Source organism: Piliocolobus tephrosceles, chromosome 5 (genome assembly GCF_002776525.5).
Source record: "Piliocolobus tephrosceles isolate RC106 chromosome 5, ASM277652v3, whole genome shotgun sequence".
In the NCBI taxonomy this organism is placed as follows: domain Eukaryota; kingdom Metazoa; phylum Chordata; class Mammalia; order Primates; family Cercopithecidae; genus Piliocolobus; species Piliocolobus tephrosceles.
In genome coordinates this window covers 142,796,797-142,811,635 of record NC_045438.1, presented here as the reverse complement: position 1 = coordinate 142,811,635, position 14,839 = coordinate 142,796,797, and the positions used below count along the sequence as shown (strand labels likewise).

The following is a 14,839-nucleotide window of genomic DNA, read 5'->3' as shown; positions in this document are numbered from 1 at the left end:
AAAAAAAAAAAAAAAAAAAAAAAAAAAAAAAAAAAAAAAAAAACACACACACACACAAAGAACTGCTAAAGAATGATTTTTCCAATAATTTATTAAATTAAAAAAAGGAAGCTGCAAAATAGTATATTGCATATGGTCCTATTCTTCAAAAAACTAGATAGATGTGATATATGTGTGTGTACATATATACACATATACTTGTATGCTTAAAAGGTTTCTGGAAGGATACATAAGACTCTGTGAATGGTAGTTACCACTAAAACAGGCAAGGGAGGGACTCACACTCTTGACTCTGCTGAATTATTTGCATGTTTTTCACCATGGGCAGGCATTATACTAAAGTTCTTCATTAAGAATTGTTTTAAAAAGTCACAGACTTCCTCTCCCACCACATGACAGTAGTTGTACTTTGAATCTACTGTTTAAGAAAATATCTATTGACAGGAAGTTGCCCAGTAATGATTTTAAGTGATTTTGTATTTTACAATCACTACTGCACCTACAAAGGTTTGAAAAACTAAAAGATTATTCAATCTAAGGAGAATTCTGAGTAACTCCAAAGTCCCTGAGGAGTCTCTTGCCAGAGAATGGGAACTGCCACACTTAGAATTTTAAGGCATTTGTTAATAAGACATTGTGTTTCATTTCTAGGAGCCTTGATAGCACCTTTCAGGTAGCTAATTCTCAAAAATGTGTGGATGGAGTATGAGTGCAAGTCTTGGAAAAGCAGTGGTAGAGGTAAGAAGAGTGATGAAGGGCTCTTCTCCACCTTTCAGCAATTGCCCTTCAGAACGGAAGGCATGCCCCCTACCGCTGCCATCGTCAACTGCCACAGCCCTCCTGGAGTGAATTAGGATAAAGAGGGAGAAAAAAATAAGGCCTATATTTATTTTCTTTTTTAAAAAATTCAATAAATAATTATTGACTGCCTATTATGTACTAGATATGTGCCAAGTACTTGGGGGCATATCACAAAACAAAACAAAGATCCCTGCCCTCATGGAGTTTGCAGTCTAGCATTTATTACCAATTTATCTGCATCCCGTCTGTGATCCTGTGCAAGTCACCACACCTCTATGTGCTTCTGACCTCAGCTGCCCAGTGGGGAAATAAGCAGGACTGGCTCAGATATGGGTATGCCTGGTGTTCTGTAGATGTCAACAGGACACCCACCCTCAACCCACAACCCAGCCAGTAGGTAGGGCTGGAAGTAAATTGGAAAAGGGCAGAGGGATTTGAAACAGGTCATCTGGGGTGCTGTGGCGGCGGTGGGCAGGGCCCAGGCTGGCTACATGCACTGTTGCTGTTATTGTATTTCAGTGGTTGCCTTGCTCGCTAGGTCCTTGGCCTTCTCCACAGCTGTCAGTGCTGTCTCCTTTGCCTTCCCTTCGGCTTCCTTTGCTGCCCCAGCAGGTGTTTTGGAAGGTGCATCATCTGGCAGCTTGGCCAAGATATATTGAAAACTCTTCACAGTTACAATCATGTTGTTGTTGAAAAGAGCATGACCAAGTTCCTGGACAGCTCTGGAGATACTAGATAAGCTAGAGAACACCCAGGCTTCCCTGAGGATTTCGGACTAGTGCACTTCTCAGAGTTCACACAGTAAATACATCGTCCCTCCACCACCATCAGCTTGGCATGGTTGATGCTACAGGTGAGGGTGGTCACTTCTGATTCTGTGGGTGCCCAGTAGAGTCCTCCAGGATGGACACTGGGTGAGCATCATTGGCAAGAAATAGCCACTCAGCCTAGCAGGACATCCCATTGGTCTTGGTCAGGAGTCACTGCGAGAGGAGCTTCTGGGCAGGGGTCACGTCCTCATATTCTGTGTTTTTGGTCAGAGCATGTTTGCTATAGGGATTTGAGTACCAATGTCACAAGGCAGTGAACATTTGGTTTCAGAAATTCTGGAGCCTGTTCTGGCCTGGGAATACTTCATCATCATTCCAGCCAGGGTAAATGAGCACCCGTGCAGCTTCAGGGCACGGAGCCCAGTGGGAAGGGGTGTGTGTGCAGGGGATTGAAGGGGAGCTGGGTTGTGGGCAGGGGCGCTTGCTCATGGAGCTCAGGCTGTGACCAACCTGCCACTACTGCCTGCAGCAGTTGTCAGGCACTAGGCTTATATCTCTTGGTTTATAGTCAAAGGTAGAGAAAATAGATAGAAATGAACTATATAAGCGTGAGTCCAGTGAAGTGAAAATTGGCAGTCTTAGAGTTGACTCAACCATTATGAAGTTTCTATTTCTTTAGGGGAAATTCAGACCACTGAGTTGGAGGGAAATCCACATAGAGTCTTTTCTCTAAAAAGAGGCAATTAGAAAAGGTAAATACCACATCTCTGGCATAGTCTATGGCACCAGATTTTTTTTTTTTTTTTTTTTTTTTGAGATGGAGTCTCCCTCTGTCTCCCAGGCTGGAGTAGTGCAGTGACGTGATCTCAGCTCACTGCAAGCTCACCTCCCGGGTTCACACCATTCTCCTGCCTCAGCCTCCCCAGCAGCTGGGACTATAGGCGCCTGCCACCACGCCTGGCTAATTTTTTTGTATTTTTAGTAGAGACGGGGTTTCACCATGTTAGCCAGGATGGTTTTGATCTCCTGACCCTGTGATTCGCCCTCCTCAGCCTCCCAAAGTGCTGGGATTACAGGCGTGAGCCACTGCGCCCGGCCTGCACCAGATGTTTTACTTCATAACCAAACATGAAGCAAACCAAATTCAGGATGCGATACCCAGACTTTACAGAGCTAAGAGCCTGGCTTTATGGAAAGAGCTCTGGTGACAGATATGCTTAGATTAAAATCTTGCTTCTTTAACAACTTACTTCAATCTTTCTAAATATCAATTTCCTTATTTGTTACATGCAGATTTTTTTTTGACCTTATAAGGATGTTGTGATAATTAAATGTAATAACATATAAAGTATTGAGCCCTCATAAATGGTCTTTATTATAGTTTAAAAATTAAGAAGCCATTATGTCTCAAACAAATACATGAAGCATTCAAAATTCACTAAAGGTTATGCTTGCAAAGAAGCATAATGTCTTAATGTCACACAGGATTTGATTTCTAGTCTGCTGCTACAGGCATGCTTCAAGCTTCCCTCATCATTAATATTTGAACTTAGAGCTACAGAGGCCCCAGGAAAGTAGACGAGCAGATACAGTGGAATATGTGTGCCATTCATTTCCACTGGTATACACTCAGAGATGGAAAAATTAGGCAAATGATTTTTTTCCTGATTCTTATTCTTATTTGAGCCATAGCCAATTTTCTGATAGGTAGAAGCACAATTTAGCACACTGATGTTAAGTTCATCCCAAGCCAATTTCGAGCACGGGATTGTTTTCTCTTGGAGTAAGTTTGCACGGCAATGGAGTTAGGCCCACGTCTTCCAAGGTGAGCTGTTACTTGCTTAAAGCTCAAGCTGACCTAGCTTTCTATTAAGATAGAACCTCTCATCATGAAGATGTCAGAAAATAACTCATGGCTCATCTTCTAGCAAAGTGTATCCCCATCAGACTTTTTACTGGATACTGTATAGTGTTTATGTTTAAGGGACATAATTGGACATGTAATATGTCCAAATGTATAAAAATATAACCTGTGTTTTAATTCTGTAATACACATTTTTGGTGCCAAAATAGGGATAATGGGTTTTCAAATTCATTTTAAATATTAAAAATAAACTGTATTTGCAGAGAGAGGAAGGATGGGGGACTAATGTATCTTTTAAAGCAAAAATCTGTTGTATATATTTTCAGATTATCTCGCTCCCTCTTTTTCCCTGTGCAGCCTCCTTATATGGACATGTTTAGAGATATCCTGTAGCATTAAAATGTTGTAAAGTCACAAAATTCACTCACATTTCAACTCAGATGTGCAAAGAAATCTATCTCTTCCATTTTGCCCAAACCAATCTTGTCTTTCTAATTTGTGGTTAGTGCAGAAATTTAGTCCTATTTTGTTTAAAGTTTAGTCTGATTTAATAATGTAAACAACTTCTTTGGACAATGCTAAGTCTCTCTATGAAAGGAAAGGCTCAGCGTCAACACCTTTTGCCTTCATGGAAACATGCGGTTTCTCCTATATCCTATGACAGTACCCTATGATATGAGCCCTCCAAGCCCTCCTTGGTGGTTGATATGCTAAATGAGGGCTATAAAATAATTTCAGAAAACCTTGACTCAAATCAAGAACCCACATTTCAAGCTTGTAATCTTTATAAAAGATTTTTATCTGTTTTGCCTGTCAGAGACTGGTAGTCATTGCTGCTTTCCTCCAAATAAGTAGTTTTCCTCACATGGTAGGATTTTATTATTCTATCCCTTTGAAGGTGGGTGTGACCAGGGATCTGCTTTAGAGAATACAATTTTAATAAGTAAATTATTTACTATTCTTTCTTTCTGCAATGACAATCAGGAATGTGGCCAGATGGTCACTACTTTGTCATTCCATGTCACCAGAGTATAGACAACATGAAGTAGACACCAGAGTATAGACAACATGAAGTAGACAACAGTTAGGCTTGATTTTCATATAACATGAGTGAAAAATAAACCTGTGTTGTGTTAAGCCACTGAGATTTAGGAGGTTTGGTTACTATGACTCATCCTAACAGAGAAGCTGAAATGCAATTCCTTCTGTGACCAATACTAATTTTCCCCAGGTAAGTGGGCTCCTCAGCCAATTTAGGCAAATATGTAATCAGAAGAGCAAAATAGAAAAGTGCTTTAATAACTTTCAGAATTAATTCCTGTTACAAGTACAACCATTTTCCCTTATGCATTTCAGATGAAGATTTTTGACAGAAATAAAGATGGTCGGTTGGATCTAAATGACTTAGCAAGGTGAGTTACACGGAAATGATATCATACATTCAGAAATACCTTCCTAGGGGTCTGATGACATCATATATTTCCTTTTGAGACTGGAGATCAAGCCTCACCTGGAGTCTAAAAGGATAGGTACATCTTACCAAATAAGCTTAGTGATTCTAAATCTTTTAGGGTAACAGATCCCTTCGTGAAGATAATAAAAGTTCTTCTCTCCAAAATGTACAACGCACAACATTTTCACAAATTTTGTGGATGGGTCATGGGAAAACCCTCCCCTTAAAGGCAAGACATTTATAGTCTCACCTTGTGACTTCATGACAAAAATGTCCCAAATCCCATTCACTGGCTCTGGGAACGTCGAGCAGTTATTTCAGGACACAGGACTACTGAGCCAGACTCCAGATGCACTGTGTGGTCTTGAAGTGTTGGTGTATCCTCAGGGAGTCACCAAGTGCCTGAAGGCTAGAAGTGGAGGAGGACAGGATAAAAGCAGAAGTGGCTCAGTGTCCATGAAAATGCTGTCTGACAGTCTGGTGTTGTGACATGTGATTGGTGTGTCAGTATGTTTTGTCAAGTCCAGCTGATCCCAAACAGCATGGAGTTGTCTACAAAAAAGAGAAAGACATTCTGAGCAAATAGTCAGAGTTGAAACTGGATCTGGAATACACTGATACACCCGTTATAGGGGAGCAGCTATATGTAATACCAGGTACTTCAGGGCAGTGCTCGATGGTAATTGTAAATGGCGCAGCAGTTACAGGCTACAGTGCAGCAGCAGGTATAGCTGGGAGGGAGGAATTCCAAGGACTGAGGCAAGTTTTTAATGATGAGGAGGTAACTCGACAAAGTCACAAGAAGATGTTGGTTTCATCTCTTAGTGGACATTAACCTCAGTCCAGAATCACCAAATCCCATACCAGCTATGTCCTTTCTTAGCAGCTACCTCAACCAGGTTTTGGTATCTGTGAAAGGGGACTCACCAGGAAGAATATCTCCTCAGTAACAGCCAGGATGTTGACCTCAGTAGACTAAATGGCCTTCTATCTGTGCCTCATAGGAATTGTGAGGCAGCCTGTGTGTCCTCCTTGGCTACTTTTTTTAGGACCTTCGTTCTAATTTTGGCCACATTGATATAGAAGAGCCACTGAGGGACCAGCCAAAGAGGGACAAAAGTGTTTCTCCATCAGGCCTGGTACAGAAGGTATCTTGCCTCTGCTCCCTGGATCCCATCTGGTTCTCTTGGTCAATAGAGGCAGGGTTCCTCTCAAGTAGAGGTCAGAGAGCTATGTGAGAGAGCCAATCCCAAAGCAACCAAAGGATTCATTCAATAGATGACAATCTAGATGAAAACAAAAGCTTGCAATCTCATGGTTCCCTTCACCAAAAGCATCTATTCATCCGTGCGCTGATTCAGTTGTGCACACCTCAGAGTAGTGAGAGCTGAGGAGCCCTGTGTGCCCTGAGAGGCTGGGGTTAATAAAGGGCTCAGAGCGACTACTGTCTGCCCTCTTAGTCCATATCCAATATGACCTACCTATGTATACAATGCTAAAATAACTAACATCATGCACAGACTGTAAATTATACAGGAGAAATAAAAGGAAAGCAGTTAATTATACAATAGCGCACATTTTAGTGTTTAAGTGCTTGCATACAATCATAGTGAAGATATAATGAAGTGGTCACCTGTGTAGAATTATCATAAATGGGGCAGCTGAGATGCTAACTGATACAACTGTGGCACTTTGGTGACTCAGGTGCTGTTGATATGATTTTATGAAATAATAAATAAGTATTGATAGAGTTCCAAATGAGACAAAATACATTCATCTCTCAACACAATTCATATACCATGTGGAAAATTTGTGTAAGTAGTAAATTTTGCAAACCTTGAGTTTTTATGCAAATAAGAATTCAGTTCCAAGCACAAATAATTAAAAGCAGGATTTTTACAGACACGATTGCCCCCCTGGACATTTGAAATTCAAGTGAGACATGTGACAATTCTTCACTCTGTGGAAATTTCCATGTAATGCCAGAAACCTAATATCCCTGGCCCTATGCACAAAATGCTAGTTGTGCCCCCTCTATCACTGTGATAACTAATAGGGCCTTCTGCATATGTCTAAACACTCTGTAAAGGCGGGTTTGCTATGGTCCTGCTGGTAGGGCAGGGACTATGCCTTAACCCCTTGAATAACTTCTCACTTGGTGGAGTGTTGTGCAATGAGGGGGATTCAATGAGTAGTTGTGAATTGATGGAGTTACAGTAGCACTGAACAAAGATGCAACGCAGCAAAATCAGTTAGTACAGTCTCCCCTAAGTATCCTCTGGGGATTGGTTCCAGAACCTCCGCAGATACCAGATACCCAAATCCTCGGATGCTCAAGTCCCACAGTTGACCCTGAAGAACCCACAGATATGGGGTGCCAAGTGTATTTCAAAACCAGTTTGATATGGAATTTGAAAATGAGAACTGTGGTAAGCAGAATAAAGATGTCCACATCTTAGGCTGAGTGCGGTGGCTCACACTTGTAAAACCAGCACTGTGGGAGGCCAAGGCAGATGCATCACTTGAGGTCAGAGTTTGAGACCAGCCTGGCCAACATAGTGAAAGCCTGTCTCTACTAAAAATACAAACAAACAAACAAACAAAGAAAAAAAATTAGCCAGGCGTGGTGGTGCATGCCTGTAGTCCCAGCTCTTCAGGAGGCTCAGGCAGGAGAATCGCTTGAACTCAGGAAGAAGAGGTTGCAGTGAGCCAAGATTGCATCACAGTACTCTAGCTAGGTGACTAAGCGAGATTTCATCTCAAAAAAAAAAAAAAAAAAAAAAGATGCCCAAGTCCTAATACCCAAACTGGTGACTATTTCATGTTACAAGGCAAGAATGAATTAAAGTTGCAGATATAATTAAGTTTGCTAATCAACAGACTTTAAAATAGAGATTATTCTGGATTATCCACATTGGACCCAATGTAATAACAAAGATCCTTTAAATATGGAAGAGGGAGTCAGAAGGTCAGAGTCACAGAGAGATTTGAAAATGCTAGTTGCTGGCTTTAAAGTGGAAGAAGAGGCTAAAGAATGTAGGCAGTCTCTAGAACCCGAAAAAAGGCAAGGGAAGGGATTCTCCCTGAGCCTCCAGAAGGAATGTGGCCGTGTTGACAGCTTGAATTTTGCCCAGTGAGATCAATTTCAGACTTCAGCTTCAAGTGCTGTAAATGATTATGGTCATTTGAAGCCACTATGTTTGTGGCAGTGTGTCACAGCAGCACTAGGAAACTAATACAACAACAAAGAGGCCTTAAAACATTTGCAGATAGGAATTTTCTCTCTCTGCTTTCAGCTCTGAAATGCGGTTCAATTCCTCTACATAAAAGCACCTGCCAAGTATATGTGCTGTGACTGGCAATATGATTTAGGCTGCCTGGTGCCAGCAAATAGTAAGAACAATATTCCTTGCAGACTTCCAGTATATTCTATCTTCTAACTGGCTCAAATTAATTCCCTCTATTCTGAGCATTTGGAGGAGGAAAGATTTTCCACATAGTTGTATTACATTTTTTCTACTTCTTCTATATATCCTTACGACTATGAATACAACATGAATCTAATGTTGAATCTACTGAAACTGACTGTATCCTCTTAAAGTATAATTATAATTATACAGAAAAGACAGACATATTTGCTTTCTAAAACAAAAACAAGATTATTTTAAAATTGAGATATAATTTAAGTACCATAAAATTTACCCTTTTGAAGTATACAATCTGGTAGATTTTAATACATTCATAAGGTTGTCCAGTCATCACCAGTATCTAGTGTTAGAACATTTCATTATGCCAGAAGGATATCCAGTACCCATTAGCAGTCACTCCCCTCTTCCTCCTCCCACAAGACCCTGGCAACCACAAATCTACTTTCTATTTCTATCGACTTACCTATTCTGGACATTTCATATAAATGGAATCATACAATATGTGCCTTTCCTATCTGGCTATTTCACTTGGAGTAACGTTTTCAAGATTCATCCATGTTGTAACTTTATCCCTTTTTATGGCTGAGTAATAGTCCCGTGTATGTACATATCACATTTTGTCCATTCATCAGTTGATGTTCATTTGAGTTATTTTCACTTTTTAGAGATTATGAATAATGTTTCTACATGTTTTGGGTTAAATATGTGTTTGTGATTCTCTTGGTTATATATTAAGGAGCAGAATTTTTGGTTCATATAGTAATTTTACATTTAATTTTCTGAGGAACTGCCAAAGTGTTTTCTAAAGTGGCTGCACCATTTTACATTCCCACCAACAATGTATCAGGATTTTAATTTCTCCATATTCTAATCAGTACTAGTTATTGTTTGCATCTTTTTTAATCATAAAAAAGATACATAAAAAAGAAGATACTACTTCACATCTAGTGGGTGTGAAGTAGTATCCCATTGTGATTTGCATTTTGAATATTTTTTATGTATTATTGGCCATTTGTATGTCTTCTTTGGAGAAATGTCTGTTCAGATCCTTTGCCCAATTAAAAAATTGGGTGATTTGTCCTTTTGTTATTGAACTGTAAGAGTTCTATGTATATTCTGTTTACTAGATACTTCTCAGATGTATAATCAGCAAAAACTTTTTCCCATTTTGGGAGTTGTGTTTTCATTTTCTTGATGATGTCCTTTGAAGCACAAATGTTTTTAATTCTCATGAAGTCCAATTTGTCTAACTTTTTTGGTTGTTTGTGTTTTAGATATCATATCTAGGAAGCCATTGCCAAAATCCAAGCTCATGAAGATTTACCCCTTTGTTTCCTTCTAAGAGTTATATAAATTATAAAGTTTCTGTTTTATGTAAATCCATTTCATGTTAATTGTTTAATACGGTGTAAGGTGGGGGCACAATTTCATTATTTTGCATGTAGATATCTACTTGTCCCAACACCATTTCTTGAATATTTTTCCTTACTGAATGGTCTTGGCACCCTTTCTGAAAATCAATTGACCGTATGTATGGGTTCCATTTATCTACATGTCTGTCATTATGCCAATATCACACTATCTTGATTCTGTAGATTTGTAGGCAAATTTTGAAATAAAAAATGTGAGTCCTCAAACTTTGTTCCTCTTTTTCAAGATTGTTTTGGCTATCCTGGTTCATTTGCATAATCACATTAATTTTAGGACCAGATTGTCAATTTCTGCAAAAAAGCCAATTCAGATTTTGATGAGGATTGTTTTGAACTTGCAGATCAATTTGGGGAGCATTGTCTCCTTAAAAATATTAAGTCTCCCAATGTATGAACGTGGGATGTTTTTTCATTTACTTAGGTCTTTAAATTGTTTCAACAATGTTTTGTAGTTTTCAGTCTACAAATTGAACCTCTTTTATTAAATTTATTAAATATTTTATTCTTTTTGATGGTATCATAAAAGGATTAGTATTCCGAATTCCACTTTTGGAATGGCCAATGTTAATGTATAGAAACGTCATTAAATTTTTTATATTAATCTTGCATTCTGCCAGCGTGCTGGATTTGTTTATTAGCTCTAGTAGTTTTTTGTTGGATTCTTTAGGACTTTATATATACAAGATTGTATCATCTATAAAGAGATGATTTTACTTCTTTCCATTCTGCCAATCTGTGCTTTTAATGGAGTATTTAATATGTGTATATTTAACGTGATTACTGAGAAGGTAGGATTTATATTTGCTATTTGTTTTCTCTTTGTCTTAAGTTTTAAAAATTCCTCTATCCTTCCATTACTGCTTCCTGCATGTTAAACAGACATTTTCAAATGTATTATTTTAATTCCCTTATTTTTCTTTTGCTATTTTTTGAGTTATTTTCTTAGCAGTTGTCTGCTAGATTACAATTAACATTTTAATTTAGATCAAATCTAATTGTGGATTAATAACAACTTAATTTCAATATTATACCCCAAATTTTACTTCTATATAGTTTAAATGCCTTTCTCCTCCTTTCTGTTGTTAAAATTATATCTTTATATATCGTGTGCTCAGCAACATAGATTTTTAGTTATTGTTTTATGAAATTGTCATTTAAATCAGATAGCAAAAAAGTTACACACAAAAAAATACATTTATGCCGTATTTTACATTGGGTTATATATTTACCGCTCCTGGTGCTCTTTATCTTTTCATGTGGATTTAAGTTATTGTCTAGTGTCGTTTAATTTCAGCCTGAAGGACTCCCTTTAGTATTTCTTATAGGTCATGTTTCTGGTGTATTAATGATTTTTGTTGTTTTTCTGAATTATTCAGAAAATGACTTTTCTGAATTAATTCTATGAAGTCTATATTCTTTGTCAGGTGTGTCCACTGAAGTCTCTGCTAGGTTAGTTCAATGGTCAATTCATAACTGGACAGAGATTTTCTAAAATGTCTTGGACCAGTAAGTCTCCCACCCTCTTGCTAACGGGCTCTGTGTATTTATTAGGGCAAGTTAAATGCTACAGTCATTGTTCTAACCAAGATTCAGCTCTTTTGGGCTCCGGGTGCGGTGGCTCACGCCTGTAATCCCAGTACGTTGGGAGGCCAAGGCGGGCTGATCACGAGGTCAGGAGATCGAGACCATCCTGGCTAACACGGTGAAACCCCATCTCTACTAAAAATACAAAAAAATTAGCCAGGCCTGGTAGCGGGCGCCTGTAGTCCCAGCTGGAGGTTGAGGCAGGAGAATGGCGTGAACCCGGGAGGCGGAGCTTGCAGTGAGGCGAGATTGCACCGTTGCATTCCAGCCCGGGCGACAGGGTGAGACTCCGTCCCCCCTCCCCCCCCAAAAAAAAAGAAAAGAAAAAAAAGATTTAGCTGTTTTTTTCCAGAGTAAACACTCCCCAGATTGCTGCAAGACTTTAATTGTTTTCCAGAGCTCTGGGAAAATTATTTTGACTATTTTTTCCAGTTTTCTCATTGCTTTATGGAGGCGAGAATTTCCAGAAGGCCATACTGTGCATTTTCCACCGAGATGAACTTTTAAAAGTCTGTGGTGACTACTAATCTCTATGAGTTTTTCCCAATTAATTTCTCTGTTTTTGTGATGTAGGAAGTTCTGTCTTTCAAGTACCTATACTGTTCTGCAGGAAATTGCCTGTACTTTCCACACACCACGGCTATAAATTTTCATATAACAGAGCTGAATGATCCTTATGTGGATTTTTTTTTTTTTTTTTTTAAATTTAGGATTCTGGCTCTTCAGGAAAACTTCCTTCTCCAATTTAAAATGGATGTAAGTAGTGACATTTCTCTAGATGGGTTTATGTCATTGCTGTTTCTCTATGGATTTGAGCAGGAAAGAAGAAAGGAAGGCATCTATTTGCTCTACTTTATAACTTATTTAGAAACAGACAAGGCTCAGCGTGGAATCAAGGGATCTTAAAGGTCATTGACTCAAAGTTTACAAAAGTTGCCCAGGACTCTGGAAGAATTGTACAGCTGAATTGTCACATTGCTGGACTGACATAATGTTTTTTCCTTACACAGGCTTGTTCTACTGAAGAAAGGAAAAGGGACTTTGAGAAAATCTTTGCCCACTATGATGTTGTAAGTGTATCTCTTTATATTGTGCTGGCCATCTTTGAGTAGGAAATTTGTTTAGCCCCTATGTGGAACCATCTTACCCAACAGACCCTAAACTTACATGATGAATACCAATCCCATCTGTGTGTTTCTAGGTCAAGGTACCCTCAAATTCTCTACAGACCTTCTGAGAATAAAGTAAAAATAGCCAAAGGAGTACACATGGTTGAGAAAAGAAAAAAAAAATGACTTTTTTTTTGGCTCCTCGGGCCCAAACTACAAGTTTTCTCCTTCTTGTAGGACTAAGAGTTCATTTATAATATCATGCACAAAAACATACAACCCCCCAACCCAGTATTCAACCCAAAGAAATAGAGGAAAAGTCATACCTATTTATCATAAAAACTATTTTTCTTGTAGAACCAATTATTTGATGAAAAAGGGAGAAAATAAAAAGTATAAGTACAAAGTATGGCAAAGAGATTAAATTTCCTAAGGACAAGATAGTATGATGTAAGAAGGAAGAAAAGTAGAAAAGCAGAAAAAAAGTTGGGAAAGATTATAAGGATGTTTCCCTGAAACTAATCAGATTAGATAATTATGTGTCATGTTCTGAGCAGAAAACAGCATCACCTGGGAGAGGCAGTCTAGCATAGAGGTGGTTAAACATGTGACTTCTGTGACCAATTACCTAGGTTTGAATCATGGCTTATTACCTATGGGACCTTGGGCAGGTTCCTTAGCCTCGCTGTGCTTTGTTTTCCTTATTTGTAAAATTAGGGTGATAAGCATAATAATACCTACCTTCTGGGGATGTTATGAGAATTAAATGAATTCAGGTTTAGAAAGGTTTTATGAGAGTGCCTGGTAAGTACAATATAAGTGTTTGGTAAATACACTAAGGGAATGGAATTTTAAAAATGATATGTGAAAGGCTCAGGATTAAGAAATCACAAAGAGAGTAGATGAGTTATTATAGTGGAACTTTAGAGAATAAACAAATACTTTAATATGTATTGTATTTTATAGATGTTCATATTTGCATGTGTTATAAAATGGGAATAAAGGGTCTCATGTACAGACCAAATGATAATTCTAACATGTTCATTCAATGTAGTCTCCCTGGATTTAAAATAAATATTTTAGTAATCACTGTATCATTGCCAAATTATAGGGCAAGATAAAAAAGTTTCAACCTATACCTCAAAGGATTAATATTATGTACAATTAACACTTATCTAAACTGAAGCCTAGGACCCGGGAAGCAAATAAAGTCAATATATGATATACGACTGCAATCTGCAAAAACCGAGGAACTCAAAAGTATGACTTCTCATTTGGTTACATGGAGTAGTTTTCAACGAGTTATTTTAATTCATGTGGAACATTCACGTCCTGCATGGAGAACATAAATTGGAACATGCCACTTCTAAATCTATTTGCGGCCACACAAGAATACTGATACGGTTTATTTATCTAATTTATTCCTTTGCTTTTTGGCTTAAGAAAATGATATTTAGGCAATTGGATCTTTTCCTTTTCAGAGTAAAACGGGAGCCCTAGAAGGCCCAGAAGTGGATGGGTTTGTCAAAGACATGATGGAGCTGGTCCAGGTAAGTGCAGGTTCTTATTATGAACTGGGGTTGTCATTTTGATTGATTCCGTTGTTTATGTGTGGGAATCAGTGAGGCTGAAGGTTAATGTCAAAGATAAAATATAGGGATGCCGTTTATTTAATAACCTTTGAATTGCTATAAAACCCAACAAACCTCCCTCGCTTTCTTAAGATTGTAGTTTAAATTACTTGAAGTTATCATACAGGTATCTTTTTACCATCATTTAAAGGCCACCTATTTTACCAAAGGACCACAGTGCCACTGAATATCTTTCTGTTCTATTTTTTGGTTACAGAAAGTCCCTTTTCCCTTTAGACTTGGTTATTAGAATAACTAAAACATTTAATTGAGGCCGGGCGCGGTGGCTCAAGCCTGTAATCCCAGCACTTTGGGAGGCCGAGACGGGCGGATCACGAGGTCAGGAGATCGAGACCATCCTGGCTAACGCGGTGAAACCCCGGCTCTACTAAAAAAATACAAAAAACTAGCCGGGCGTGGTGGCGGGCTCCTGTAGTCCCAGCTACTCCGGAGGCTGAGGCGAGAGAATGGCGTAAACCCGGGAGGCGGAGCTTGCAGCTCACTGAGATCCAGCCACTGCACTCCAGCCTGGACGACAGAGCGAGACTCCGTCTCAAAACAAAACAAAACAAAACAAAACAAAAAAAAAAAACAAAAAAAAACATTTAATTGAATTTCATGTAATAAAACTTACCTTCAGAATTATATATATATATAATATATAATATATAATATATATATATATATTTTTTTTTACTAAGAGGCTTATCTAATACCTAGCCTAAGATGGTTATTTATCGGTTAAGACATTGCTGAGGTTGGGGCAGAT

The 14,839-nt window shown here is 38.5% G+C and overlaps 1 protein-coding gene across 1 annotated transcript in view; it reads left to right on the top strand.

Moving 5' to 3' along the window:
* The window catches only part of SCGN (secretagogin, EF-hand calcium binding protein), a 49,428-nt gene that overhangs the window by 25,857 nt on the left and 8,732 nt on the right, over nt 1–14,839 (top strand). The window contains exons 7-10 of the mRNA XM_023209658.2: nt 4,792–4,847; nt 12,041–12,086; nt 12,341–12,400; nt 13,921–13,989. Coding sequence (XP_023065426.1) covers nt 4,792–4,847; nt 12,041–12,086; nt 12,341–12,400; nt 13,921–13,989 — 231 coding nt within the window. The remainder of the gene's footprint in view (nt 1–4,791; nt 4,848–12,040; nt 12,087–12,340; nt 12,401–13,920; nt 13,990–14,839) is intronic.